The sequence below is a fragment of the Quercus robur genome, chromosome 10 (genome assembly GCF_932294415.1).
Source record: "Quercus robur chromosome 10, dhQueRobu3.1, whole genome shotgun sequence".
Taxonomy (NCBI): Eukaryota; Viridiplantae; Streptophyta; class Magnoliopsida; order Fagales; family Fagaceae; genus Quercus; species Quercus robur.
Genome location: NC_065543.1, coordinates 28,937,988 through 28,951,940, shown reverse-complemented (window position 1 = coordinate 28,951,940; position 13,953 = coordinate 28,937,988). Strand labels below are relative to the sequence as shown.

Below are 13,953 nucleotides of genomic sequence, written 5' to 3'. Positions count from 1 at the left end.
AATTTATTTAACCAGTTTAAGCTTGAGCTTATTTACTAGATTGGTCAACCAAGTTTGAACACACACTAAAAATAAATTATAAAAAAAAAAATAAAATAAAATAAAAAAAAGGGGGGGGGGAGGTGGGGTTTGTCTTAGATTGAGTTCCTCAAGTTCAGTAACAAAGTAAAGAAACGAAACTTCAACACCTCAATCTCAATTTGCTTATATTTTCAAGGTGATTGTTGGTAAAGAGAGATTGTACTCAATAAGATCAAGATTGAACATAAAACAATAATTTTGACCATGAACTTGAGTTCAATAACAAGGTAAATGAGCTAAACTTGAACACATTAGTGCTTGACCCAATATGATTTATAGAGTTACAGGGATGTATATCAATTTCAATTTGCACAAACTTTGTTAAGAGCTGTTGGTAAATAGAAATTGTATTCAATAGAGCTTTTGAAAGTGATGGAACACAAATCCGTCAGTGAATGTGCAGATGGAATCACCCGTGAGACGTGAAGGTTTGCTCGTCGAGAGACACCGGTGTGGCGCCTGCCACAAAGTCTCCGATGCCAAAGTTAGGATCACAGTTAAACACAATAAAGAAATAATAGATAGTTTCAGAGTATTTTTTGCATATCTCCTCCTCTGTTGGTTGTGTGAGAGTTTTATACCTGAGCCCATAAGGGCTAGCCGTTGAGGCTGTTAATGCTTTCTTTTGTAACGCACCTGGCCAGTAATGAGACTTTTAATAGGCCTTCCAACGGTCTTCTTGGTTGATTTGGTAACTGCTCGGATCATTGATTGATCGCATTGAATAACTCTTTGCCTCGTCAGTGATGATGGCTTCCTTCGTTGTTTCTGATCACTTCGTCCTGGATGATTCTACCGTCAGTAATGTTATCTTCGTCAGTGGGATGTAGAGTCGTCATTCCCGTCAGTTGCCCCCCAGGTTCTGGGGTCGTCGGTGACCTGTCATGACGATCACAGAAGCTGAAAAGTTTTTCTTGTGACTCTTGGGGTTCTGTTCCGCCTTTAATGCTTAGTGGCGGCGTTACACGCAATCGTGGCCACGTGGCGCTTGATGGTCTGTGGAATTAATGGCATGACCCTTGGGTTTCCCGCTGGTTTTTCAATCGTTTTTGGCCCACATTTAAAACTTCTCCTTTTCAACTTTTCGTTTATTTCTCAGAGAGCAAAAGCAAACCAGTTTTTTTAGAGATACTCTGAATATTTTGTGGCTTCCTTCTTCTCCGATTTGCTTTGTGCTGCTTCTGCCGTTCCGCCATTGGAGGTATGTTCTTCTTCCCTTTTTCTTTCTTCTTTTTCTTCTTTTACTGTATAATTTCTGATTTGCTATTCCCTTTTCGCTTCTATTCTGGTGTTGGCTTTTGTTTTTCTTTTGGGGTTTCAGTTTCGTACCTTGTTTTCCTTTTGATTTCTGTATCTTCCATGGTTGATAGCTTAGAGGTTAGGATAGCTTGCCCGTCGATCTCCTTCCTTTTTGCGCGTCTAGGGGGGTCTTTGGGTACTTACCCTTTTTTAGAAAATTTTGTGTACGAAGGCAATAGTCTGAGCGTCGTTTTGAGTGAGTTGTTACCGTTGCTCCGTCAATCGCTAAATTGGTTTGAGGGTTTAGGAGGGAGAAGATTAATGTCTGAGGTTAGGTCTAGTGACCTCGAGACTGGGCTGTCGTCCAGTGGTGGCCCGGCTGAAGGAGATACCGCCGTCTCTGGTTCTCGAGAGGTTAGGGCTTTTTATGCCCTTAGGGAGATTTGTGGTCTGGATGACGAGACCGTGAATAGATTTAAGGATAGGTTTCAATTTCCGTCTAGGGTTCGTGTTCGTCGTCCCAGGGAAGAAGATAGGGCTTGTCACTTCTTTCCAGGCGAAATATGTTTTTATGAGTCAGCCTTCACCTGTGGGCTTAGGTTCCCCGTCCACCCGTTCCTGATGGAACTTTTAGATCATTTTGGTATAGCCCCTGGACAGCTCATGCCAAACTCGTGGAGGATCGTCATTAACTGTATGCAAATATGGTTGGCCTCCAACGGGGATATGATCAGGATAGGTGAGCTCACCTACCTGTATCGTTTGAAAGAGTCTAAAGAGTGGGGATATTACGAATTAGTCCCTTGGGAGAGAAAGATTAGGATCGTCAAGGGATTGCCTTCGTCATTCAGGTATTGGAAGTCGCGCTTTTTCTTTGTGTCTGGGGACGATTTCGAGACCCAATCTAGCAGTGATTGGGGTGATATCCCGAGGTTGCTCCGTCGGTGGGGAACCCCGACCTTAGGTGCGTCAGTATTTCTCCCCGTTGTTTCAATCTTGCCAATTTTCAAGTTCTGATCTTGCTGACTTCTTTGTTTCTTTGTTTGGTATAGTTAAGAGACGGCCTGGGCTGAAGAGACGATATAAGGAACGCATAGAGACCGCCATCGGGTACGCTGAGACGATTGAGAGCTGGGACGAGCTGGTTGACCCTCGATCTCTTGCGTTTTACAACCTTGGTCCTGACCCATCTCCTTTCGTTCTTCGTCAGCTTGGCATTGAAGGAAAAAAGAGTAAGTTTTAACTTCGTCAATGCTGATTCATCTTATGTATAACTTCGTCAATGCTGATTCCTCTTATGCACACTTAAGCACTTCTTTGACACACTTTCTTCTTGCAGAGATGACGACCAAGTTTAACAAGGACATGTATGCAAAGATGAGGTCAAAGAAGGACGAACCCCTGTCCAATTTGGGGAAGAAGACCGTGCGAGTTACCGGGAAGGGTTCTGCCTCCATCCCGCTCAGCATTGTTCCTTCCATAGCCTCTGAAACGACGAGGACTGCCTCCCCGACCGTTTCAATAGAAGAGATTCCTACTCCTGGCTCTAAAAGGCCGCGCGTGGCTGGCAAAGGAAAGGAGAAGACTGATACTCGTCCGTCCACCATATGGGATGACGAGTCATTGGCTGTGGAAAGAGCTCACGAGGTCGTTACTTCAGCGGACTTGAAGGCTCTATCTGACTTGTCCTTAAACGATGTGGCTTCTCGTCACGTCCACAAACTGGTCCAGGTGCGGGTTCTTCCCTCTTCAACATTTCATTTTTTTTTTTTTTTTTTTTTTTATAGACGACTTCACAATTTCCTCCAGGTGTTGGGAGAGAGTATCCATATCACTGCTGAGTACCTCACTCAAGGGGCCAAGGTAGCGTCTCTGGCAACCCGGATGGAGGCTCAGGAGAAGGAGAATTCAGACCTGAGGACGAACCTGATCACTTCTATGGACGAGGCCACGACATTGAAGGAGAAGGTCAAGGTGCTGGAGGACGACCTCAGAGTTGAGCGCGCGTTGACTCAGGAGAAGGACGAGCAACTTCTGGCAGCCAAGGAGAAACTAGTGACCATCGCCGCTCGCTCCGTGGAGGCTTTCCAGACCACTGACGAGTACAATACCGTGCTCTTCAGCTGGTATTTTAAAGGATTTGAGCTTCTCCGGAGGTACATGGTCAAGCATCCTTCTGGAGTCAATCTGGAGAGCCTGGATTTGGAGGAGGTGGACAAGGAAATGGCCCTGGAGGAGGCGGCTTCGTCCTCTGCCCCCGGTGATGATGCTCCCGAACCTGTTGCTGACGTGCCGGCCAGTGAAGGCACAGCTGATGCTTGACTCTACATACTTAGAAATTTTTCTTTTTTTTTTTTTTTTTTTTTATGGGTGCCCGTCTTGTTTTGGGCTTTTCTTTTTTTGTAAATCTAATTTCAAAACAATTTACTTTATTTTGAAAACAATGACATCGACCCAGTGTTTATGGGCTGGAATGAAGCGTACTTACTTTTCTTCTGGCTGGTTTACATCCGTCCGTACTTTTTGTGCTTTGTTAATTAGTTGTTGATTTAATGCACTGTGCTCTTCTGTGAACTGACTCCTGCCATTCGACTTACGTCCGTCTAGGTGGACTCTTGTCCCTTGTTCTTTTAACGTCAGTAATTTACATCCGTCAAGGCGGAATCTTATTACTTAGTATTTTAACCATAGTATTATGGTCGTCAGTAATTTACATCCGTCAAGGCGGAATCTTATTACTTAGTCTTTTACCCATAGTATTATGGTCTTCAGTAATTTACATCCGTCAAGGCGGAATCTTATTACTTAGTCTTTTAACCATAGTATTATGGTCGTCGGTAACTTACATCCGTCAAGGCGGAATCTTGTTACTTGTCTTTTAACCATAGTATTATGGTCGTCGGTAACTTACATCCGTCAAGGCGGAATCTTGTTACTTAAGTCTTTTAGCCATAGTATTATGGTCGTCGGTAACTTACATCCGTCAAGGCGGAATCTTGTTACTTAATGATTTATAGGCCTCATGGTTGACCTGTACTGCCTGCGCAAAAACATTAAATGAATAATACTTTTATTAACTTCAATAACGAGTGCATTCGTGTGTTACATTTACTCATGGTATTTCTTTAAGTGCTCAATGTTCCAAGGACGAGGAAGTTTTCGTCCGTCCATAGTTTCCAGATGGTAACTCCCTTGCCTAGAGTAATGAACGACGCGATATGGCCCTTCCCATGTAGGGCCCAGCTTCCCTTGAGTTTGGTCTTTAGTAGCTATAGTGACTTTGCGAAGGACGAGGTCCCCTATGGCCAGACGCCTGAGTTTGACCCTCTTATTGTAATACTCGGCCATTTTCTTTTGATACTTTGTCATTCGACTGGACGCATTGTCTCTTATTTCATCCAAGCAATCCAGGTTGAACCGCAGTCCCTTGTCATTGAGTCCTTCTCTGAAAGCTCCTCGCCTGATGCTTGTTACTCCAACTTCTACTGGGATCACTGCTTCTGAGCCGTAGGTAAGCCTGAAGGGTGTCTCTCCTGTCGGGGTTCTGGCTGTAGTCCTGTATGCCCACAAGACATTAGGTAGTTCTTCGGGCCAGGCACCTTTTGCTTCGTCCAGCTTGGTTTTGATTATTTTGAGCAACGTCCTGTTTGTTACTTCCGTCTGTCCATTTGCCTGGGGGTGTCCCGGGGATGAGAAGTGATTCTTGATCCCGAGGTTCGAGCAGAACTCTCTGAAGCCTTGGCTATCGAACTGCTTCCCATTATCGGATATGATCGTCAAAGGGATCCCGAACCTGCAGATAATGTTTTTCCACACGAAGCTCCGGATCCGAGCCTCAGTGATGGTTGCTAGAGCCTCTGCTTCAACCCATTTTGTGAAATAGTCAATAGCAACTAGAAGGAATTTTACCTGACCTTTACCTTGGGGCAGAGGACCGACGATGTCGATTCCCCATTGCGCGAATGGCCATGGGGAGGATATGGTCGTCATCTTCTCTGCTGGCAGCCGTTGGACATTTCCGTACCGCTGGCATCTGCTGCATCTTCTGACGAGGTTAGCAGCATCCCCCTGCATGGTTGGCCAAAAGTACCCTGCTCTTATCACCTTGTTTACTAGGGATCTGGGGCCGGCATGGTCGCCACAGACTCCTCCGTGTACTTCTTCTAGGATGTATTTAGCCTCGTCCTCGTCGACGCACTTCAGGTAGGGCATAGAGAAGCCTCTTTTGTACAAGACGTCATTTAGGATCGTGAACCTGGCTGCTCTCTTTTTGACCTTTCTGGCTTCGTCAGTATTCTGGGGTAAGTGTCCGTCTCGGAGGAAGGATATCAAGGGCGTCATCCAGGTGTTTGTGCTCTGGGTGGTGAGTATTGCCACCTCCTCAATACTTGGGCATTTCTGAATTTCTATTGCCACGTCTGCGCTTGTCATTCCTGATTCTGACGACGCTAGTTTCGACACTTCGTCAGCTTCAATATTCTGGTTTCTTGGTATCTGGACGAAATCCACTGTGTCGAACTCCTGAATTAAAATCCTCGTCAATTTAAGGTATTTCTGCATCCTTTCCTCCTTTGCCTCATACTCTCCATTGATCTGCCCGATCACCAGCTTTGAATCACTCTGGACCAGCAAATTTTTGGCACCAAGAGCTTTTCCAAGCCTCAAGGCCGTCAATATTCCTTCATATTCGGCTTCATTATTGGTGGCTGGGAATTCCAGTTGAACTCCATACTTCATCACTTCTCCGTCGGGGGTAGTTATGACGACCCCTACTCCCCCCCTCTTTTGGGCCGACGAACCATCTGTCTGTATTGTCCATTTATCAACTTCGTCAGTAGTTCCTTCTTCGTCTGGAAGAGTGAATTCGGCGATGAAGTCAGCCAGAGCTTGTGCCTTGATGGCTACTCTTGGATGGTACTCGATGTCAAATTGGCTGAGTTCGATTGCCCATTGGACCATTCTCCCTGCTGCTTCCGGTTTGTTCATTGATTTCTTGATTGGCTGGTCCGTCATTACAAGGATAGGATTTGACTGGAAATACGGTCTGAGCTTGCGCGAGGCTACTATAAGCGCGAACGCAATCTTTTCAATTCTTGGGTACCTGAACTCAGCTCCTTGAAAGGCCTGGCTGACGTAGTACACCGGGAGTTGCTTCTTGCCTTCCTCTCTAATCAAGGCTGCGCTGACTGCCGAGGCTGATACTGCCAGGTACAAATATAGGTTCTCCCCTCCTTTGGACGGGCTCAGGAGAGGTGGACTGCTCAGATATCGCTTCAACTCTTGGAACGCTGCTTCGCACTCGTCAGTCCAAGCAAAGGCCTGCTTGAGAGTTTTGAAAAAGGGCAAGCATTTGTCTGTGGCCCTAGAGACGAACCTGTTTAGAGCTGCTATCCTTCCCGTAAGTTTTTGTACATCCTTGACGGTCTTGGGTGGAGCCATGTCAATGATAGCTTGTACTTTTTCTGGATTGGCTTCTATTCCTCTCTGGGACACCATGAATCCCAGGAATTTTCCCGAGGCTACCCCAAAAACACATTTGCTAGGATTCAGCTTCATCCGGTGTTTTCTCAGGGTTGTAAAAGTCTCCTCCAGGTCGTCCAGATGAGCGAGCTCTTCCTTACTTTTGACGAGCATATCGTCTACATATACCTCCATGTTTCTGCCAATTTGTTGGTTGAACATTTTGTTTACCAACCTCTGATATGTAGCTCCAGCATTTTTCAACCCAAAAGGCATCACCTTATAACAATAGAGTCCCTGGCTGGTGATGAAGGCGGTCTTCTCCTGGTCTTCTTCAGCCATCTTTATCTGGTTGTACCCTGAAAAGGCGTCCATGAACGTCAACAACTTGTGTCCAGCGGTAGAGTCCACGAGCTGGTCTATCCTTGGTAGAGGGAAGCTGTCCTTTGGGCATGCTTTATTCAAGTCAGTGAAGTCTACACACATTCTCCACTTTCCGTTTGGTTTCTTCACCAGGACGACGTTGGCGAGCCATTCTGGGTAGTATACCTCCCGGATGAATCCAGCCGTCAAGAGTTTGGTTACCTCTTCTGCTACTGCTTGATCTCGCTCTGGAGCGAAAGTTCTTCGTCGTTGCTGAACGGGCTTCCCGTTGGCGTCCACATTCAGTCTATGCTGGATGATCTCTGGAGAAATGCCTGGCATGTCCTCGTGACTCCATGCAAAGACATCAAGATTCCCTTTAAGGAACTTTATAAGTCTCGTTCTCATCTCAGGGCTTAGCGTCGTCCCTATCCTGGTTGTCCTGTCCGCATTTCCTTCTACCAACTCCACTGCTTCCAGGGTCTCCACTCCGTCTTCCTCTTTTTCTTCTATCGTCCACGTGTGGTTCTCCTTTCTTGCCAGTACGGCCTGGTAGCACTCCCTTGCCAGGACCTGATCACCCTTCACCTCACCTACACCATCGTCTGTTGGGAATTTCACCTTCAAACAATATGTGGACGTTGCTGCCTTCCACTTGTTTAGGGTAGGCCTCCCAATGATGACATTGTAAGATGAGGGGCAATCTACAACCAGGAAATCTACTTGTTTGGTCAGCTGCAACGGGTAGGTTCCTACTGTCACCGTCAGAGTCACTATACCCCTGGGGTAGACCCTGTCTCCACTGAAACTGACCAGCGGAGAGTCAAAAGGACGGAGCCTTTTTGGATCTAACTTCAACTGCTGGAAGGCTGGGAGGTAGATGATATCCGCTGAGCTTCCGTTATCAACAAGGATCCTTCTGGTATTGAACCCTTCTATATTCAGTACTATGACCAGGGGATCGTTGTGAGGCTGTTTCACTCCCCTGGCGTCTCCTTCATTAAAGGACATATCTTGGTACGTTCGTTGGTACTTGGACGGAGGAATGGCGTGGACGCTGTTTACCTGTCTGTAGCATGCTTTTCTAAGCGATCTGAATGACCCTCCTGAGAATGGTCCTCCCGTGATCGTGTTTATCTCCCCGATCACCTTGCGTGGAGGTTGGGATGTATGGTCGTCATCCCGATTGAAGGATTCTTTTTGGGTCCTGTTGTCGTCTCTGAACTTGCTATATTCTCCTTTCTTTACAAATTTCTGCAACTTTCCTTTCCGTATTAACTCCTCTATTTGTTCCCTCAGGTCTCTGCAATCTTCTGTGTTGTGGCCGTGGTCTCTGTGGAACCGGCAATACTTGTTCTTGTCACGTACGTTGGGGGACGAGTGTAATGGCCTGGGCCATTTGAGATAATGCTCGTCCTTGATCTGCGTGAAAATCTTGTCAACAGGCATAACCAATGGAGTAAATTTTACCTGACGAGGATTTTTTTCATCCCTCCTTCTATTCCCGTCATTGTTCCGACGTTCTGGTCTGTCTCTCTTTTGCCCTCTGCGGTCGTCTTCCCGCTTGGACTTGTCTCCCAGCCTCTCGGTATCTTTTATGGCAGCTAGAGCGTCTTCCGCATTCATGTATTTTTGGGCCTTCAGGAGCATCTCAGCCATTGTCTTCGGGGGGTTTTTGGCAAGGGAGGCTACAAGATCTCTGGATTTCAACCCTGCCTTGAAGGTCGTCAGTTGCACCTTGTCATCAGCTTCGTCCACCTCCAGAGTTTCCCGGGTGAATCGCTTGACATATTACCTCAGAGTCTCCTTCTCTCCCTGTCTTATGGTGAGTAAGTAATCTACTGGTCTCCTTGGGCGTTGTCCCCCTATGAAGTGACGCAGGAAAGCACTGCTTAGCTGATCGAAGTTGTCTATGGATGAGTTTGGCAATTTAGTAAACCATTCTCTTGCTGCTCCTTTAAGAGTCGTAGGGAAGGAACGGCATAATATCTCGTCAGGTGGTTGTTGAAGGCCCAGAGTCGTCTTAAAGGTATTAAGATGATCCTGAGGGTCCTTGAGTCCGTCAAATGGTTCTAACTGAGGCAAGCGAAACTTTGACGGCACGGGGCAATCAAGTACTGCTGCAGTGAAGGGCGAATCTGTAGCCCTTACCATCTTGTCTACACTCCGGTCTGTCTTTTCCTTGATGGCGCTCCTTAGTTCGTCCATCTCTTTCCTCATTTCCCGAAGAAGATCTGAGTTTTGTTCGTCCGGAGTAGTTGGTCTCCGGGGGGTTTCCCTCTGTTGGCTATCCCCCTCTCCCTCCGTGTTACCCTTGGACCGGTTTTCTTCCTGTTGAGCTTGTTGGACCTGCTGGAGCCGCAGCTTCATTTCCTGGTTCTGCCTGGTGAGTTCCTCGATGGTGGCTGCCAGGGCTTGAATTTGCTGGGCCAAGGCCGTTGAATCTGGGTTGGATTCCATCTGGATGTGGTGAATTGATGGAAACTACGTTTTCGAATATAAATCTGAAAACTCGTTTCCCACAGACGGCGCCAAACTGATGGAACACAAATCCGTCAGTGAATGTGCAGATGGAATCACCCGTGAGACGTGAAGGTTTGCTCGTCGAGAGACACCGGTGTGGCGCCTGCCACAAAGTCTCCGATGCCAAAGTTAGGATCACAATTAAACACAATAAAGAAATAATAGATAGTTTCAGAGTATTTTTTGCATATCTCCTCCTCTGTTGGTTGTGTGAGAGTTTTATACCTGAGCCCATAAGGGCTAGCCGTTGAGGCTGTTAATGCTTTCTTTTGTAACGCACCTGGCCAGTAATGAGACTTTTAATAGGCCTTCCAACGGTCTTCTTGGTTGATTTGGTAACTGCTCGGATCATTGATTGATCGCATTGAATAACTCTTTGCCTCGTCAGTGATGATGGCTTCCTTCGTTGTTTCTGATCACTTCGTCCTGGATGATTCTACTGTCAGTAATGTTATCTTCGTCAGTGGGATGTAGAGTCGTCATTCCCGTCAGAAAGCCCACTAAGAAGAGCAGACTCCTAACTCCAGCATGAAACTATCAACCTCGTCATGTGTAACTGATTTATGATGGTGGTATTGATCTGAGTCAAAAGAAAAGTGAGCGCCCACTGTTTCTATATGATATGCTACATTAGAAAATGACTATAGAGAATAGAATATAACCATACAAAAATTCATGTGATACACTGATACTATAAGGGAAGTCTCATGTGTCCCTTTCCTCATATGCACAGAGGAGCTTGTGAGTTGTGAAATTGACTGCTCTTCATAATCATCCAAATTCCATAATCAGAATCATGATGCAGTAAATTTAAAAATAATTGCTAATTGCTAATTGCAAATTGCATGTGACAGTGCAGCCGAATTCTTCTTCTTCTTCTTCATTTTTTTTATTTATTATTATTTTTTTTTAATGTTATTTCTGCAACTCATATGTTTTCACTTTTCCCCAGCAGCTATATATGTAAAACAGTCCACCTAGGATAGTCCAATTTCATAATATTTTTTTTTTTTTTTTTATAACTTGATAAATACAATAGGGGGAGAGGAGATTTGAATTTTGGATATCTCCATTGAAAACACCAAGAATTATTAGTTGATTTATAAGACTCTTGGCTATTGCATGATGATTTACAATTACACATGGGTAAGACTGATTTTAGGGATACTATAAATTTTAATATATAAATCTTATAAAATCAATAATCAATCACAAAAAGGAGCAATTCAGAAATTTATTTATTGTGTAATATTAGAGATACTTATGAGTCGAGTTATAAAACTCTTAGCTATTGCATAATAATTTAAGACTATACTAAGTCATGAATGAGACAAATGTCAGGGATAATATAAATTTTATTGTATAAATATCACCAAGAAATTGATAATCAATCAAAAAAAAAAAAAAAAGTAATTTAGACATTTATTTATTGTGTAATGTTGGGATACAAAAAATTTTATTACTTAGGGTCTGTTTGGGATTCGCTTATTTTGTTGAAACTGAAATTTTTTTGCTAAAAGTACTATAGATAAAGATAAAAGTTAGCTGAAATAATACAATGGGACCCATGAATAATATCAAAAAGTGATAGTAGGGCCTATGAATAGTATCAAAAATAAGCTAAATAATAAAATAAACTGACTTTTTAAATTTTTGCTAAACACACACTTAAACCGTATAAAGTGAGGTGTCACCAATGAAAAAAAAATTTTAAAAATACAAATATTTATTTATTATGTTGTGAGGTGACACCATTCATTTTTTTTTTTTTTTTGTCTAGATTCCCTTTTGTCTTTCTTTTTGGCTGAAAGATTCCCTTTTGTTAACTTATATATACAAATTTCTTGCATATTGTGTTGACTTGTACTCATTAATTACCCCACTGTAATTTAACACCATGGAATTTATTCCTCTCAGGGTACGTTTGGTACACTGAATGTGAATTACAACATGAATGATAATAATTATTATCATGAATAAAATATGTTGTAATAGAATAACTAAACCTAGTCATTAGTTTAGTTGTGAGTTGTAATATTAGAATAAAATTTATGATCTATTTTAGGAAATATCTCATTCATACAATTATATTTCCTAGAAAATAATATATTTTAAATTGTAGAGAGATGAGTTATTTTTTAATGATTTTTTATTTCCATAATTGTTAGGTGGATATGGAAAGTTTATTTATTTGGAAATATATTAGTGTTGGAAATTATTACATCTAACAAGGAATAGCTATTACAACCCTTTTAGAGAGGAATGGTTATTCTTCATTTTAAAGAATAGCTATTCATAAGGAATAACTATTCCTTGTAATAAAAACATAACCAAACTATTGAATAGCTAAACTATAGGAATAACTATTACATTACAGTGCTTATTACAATCTACCAAACGTGCCCTAAGTCTATGGAAGGAATTTAATCACATCATGTATAGGGCTTCTTATTCCAAAGATAGATGTTGAAAAAGAAAATGAAAAATATCCTCTTAGTGATGGTCAAAAATGTAAAACATCACCCAATTATCTTGTTTGGCAGCTCATAATCTTTACTGGTTTCCTGGAAAGTGAATGGCACATTGCAATCTTAAGCTCCAATGTCAAGGACAATGGAACCAATATGGTAAACATCACAAACGTGTGATAAAGCAATTAGCAATAAATCAAACGTCCTGTCATTATCTCTCTCTCGTAATATCAATGAATTATTATACAAAGGTTAAGAGGTGAACCATGACAAATAAATGTCACTTCAATTGTTATTAGACTATTATCATTAAAATTTCTATTTCTTTTCTTCTCCCAAAAAAAATTATATGTCTTAAAATAAAAACAAAACTAAAAAATGTTTGGCTCTAATCACAAATTGGAAGATGACATATATCCGATCATGTATAATCACATAACTCGCTTAGTTATTTATTTATTTATTTAGTTTTATTTTATTTTAGAAGAACATATCTCACTTAATTGGTTGACTTATCATAAGGGTAATTTTGGAAGAAGGATAAACTCCTCCATGTATGAGGAAGCCGGCGATCCCAATGAACCTGTCAGCTCTTTTTGTGCATTCAAAAAGACGAAAACAACGATATCATAAGTAGACAACTCCATCTCAACACCCAACGACGTCTGTGTGAGACGACAAGGAAGCTGAGGGGGAGAAAGAGGCCTTTGATGGGTCCAGCGTGGCCTTACTTGGCCTCCACAAATGTGTATATAAGGAAACATCTTGCTCTTTGCGGTTAACCCTAATCAAGAGGATTTTTACAAGGAAATGATCCTGCAAAATACGTGTATTAATAAGGATCTTTCCTACAAGGAAAAACCTTCTTTGCCAAGAAACAGTTGTCAACTCCACGCTACTATAAAAACCCCAAAACTCTCACAAATCAAGATACGCATAATTTTACCCCAATTTTGGCACTCTAGAGTGGTGAAAGTTTTCTAACTTAACCTTCGGAAGATATTTAGCTGGTACCACACCAGTACTCTCTGCGAGGTCTTCTTTGTTTCTGTTGCAGGTTTTGTCTAAAGCACGTGAGGACCGTGCAACTCACTGACGATTTTTGGGCATCATTAATTTAAGTGAATTATGTGCATTATATATATTTATATATGACAAATACAAATGTCATCTTTTTAATGGTAGTAGGAGCTAAACTTAATCCAAAACAAAAGGTTGTAAATTAATTCACGTCAATTTAAATAATTTTCTTGCTCAGTTGCCTAGTGGTCCAGCCAAAAAAACCCAAAGCCATTTAAAGAAACTTACAATTTTGCCTCCAAGTACCCTATCTAACTTATGATTTGGATATTTTTGTTTTTTTTTAATAATAGATTTCTTTGATATATTTGTTACTGATAACTTTATATATTTAGAAAAAAAAATTATATTCTTAATTTTTCTTCTCATTTATCAAAATTGATGGTTTATTATCTCTTTTATATGTCGACCTTCATTAAAAAAAAATATTATTTTACCAATCTATATGCATTTTAAAAATATTTTATCAATGTATAATATATATAAAATCAAACATATTTAACTTTTAGTTGACATCGTAATATTTTGTCATATAAGTTTTTATAACCTAACAATTTTCAATGCCCATATTATAATATATATTTCTAATTGAATTTAAATTTTATTTTATATTTAAACCCTCAATATATATATTGATAATTTTTTTATAATCACATTATATATATTTTGAAATATAGAATAAATAGTCTTATGTACAAATAAAATCATAATAAATATCTATTAATAATTAACATAA

The 13,953-nt window shown here is 41.6% G+C and overlaps 2 protein-coding genes across 2 annotated transcripts; one reads left to right on the top strand and one right to left on the bottom strand.

The window, feature by feature from the left end:
• Window positions 1-1,332: 1,332 nt before the first annotated feature.
• LOC126704018 (uncharacterized) lies at window positions 1,333-3,667 on the top strand. The gene is made up of 4 exons (XM_050403061.1): window positions 1,333-2,284; window positions 2,373-2,552; window positions 2,660-3,051; window positions 3,130-3,667. The coding sequence occupies exons 1-4, from the start codon at window positions 1,441-1,443 to the stop codon at window positions 3,640-3,642; spliced, it is 1,929 nt and encodes a 642-aa protein (XP_050259018.1). The 5' UTR covers window positions 1,333-1,440; the 3' UTR covers window positions 3,643-3,667.
• Window positions 3,668-4,303: 636 nt separating this feature from the next.
• Window positions 4,304-9,603, bottom strand: LOC126704017 (uncharacterized). Its single transcript, XM_050403059.1, has 4 exons — window positions 9,295-9,603; window positions 8,614-8,901; window positions 5,230-8,385; window positions 4,304-4,360 (listed from the first exon to the last, which is right to left on the bottom strand). Exons 1-4 carry the CDS (start codon window positions 9,601-9,603, stop codon window positions 4,304-4,306), a joined length of 3,810 nt encoding a protein of 1,269 aa, XP_050259016.1.
• Window positions 9,604-13,953: the final 4,350 nt, after the last annotated feature.

Coding starts and splice junctions, on each gene's coding strand:
- LOC126704018 (XM_050403061.1), top strand. CDS start 1,441: ATGGTTGATAGCTTAGAGGTTAGGATAGCTTGCCCGTCGATCTCCTTC. Junction 2,285..2,372: donor GTGGGGAACCCCGACCTTAG/GTGCGTCAGTAT, acceptor TGTTTGGTATAG/TTAAGAGACGGCCTGGGCTG. Junction 2,553..2,659: donor TGGCATTGAAGGAAAAAAGA/GTAAGTTTTAAC, acceptor TTCTTCTTGCAG/AGATGACGACCAAGTTTAAC.
- LOC126704017 (XM_050403059.1), bottom strand. CDS start 9,603: ATGGAATCCAACCCAGATTCAACGGCCTTGGCCCAGCAAATTCAAGCC. Junction 8,902..9,294: donor ACCGGAGTGTAGACAAGATG/GTAAGGGCTACA, acceptor GAAACTCTGGAG/GTGGACGAAGCTGATGACAA. Junction 4,361..5,229: donor TGCCCCAAGGTAAAGGTCAG/GTAAAATTCCTT, acceptor GTTTTTGCGCAG/GCAGTACAGGTCAACCATGA.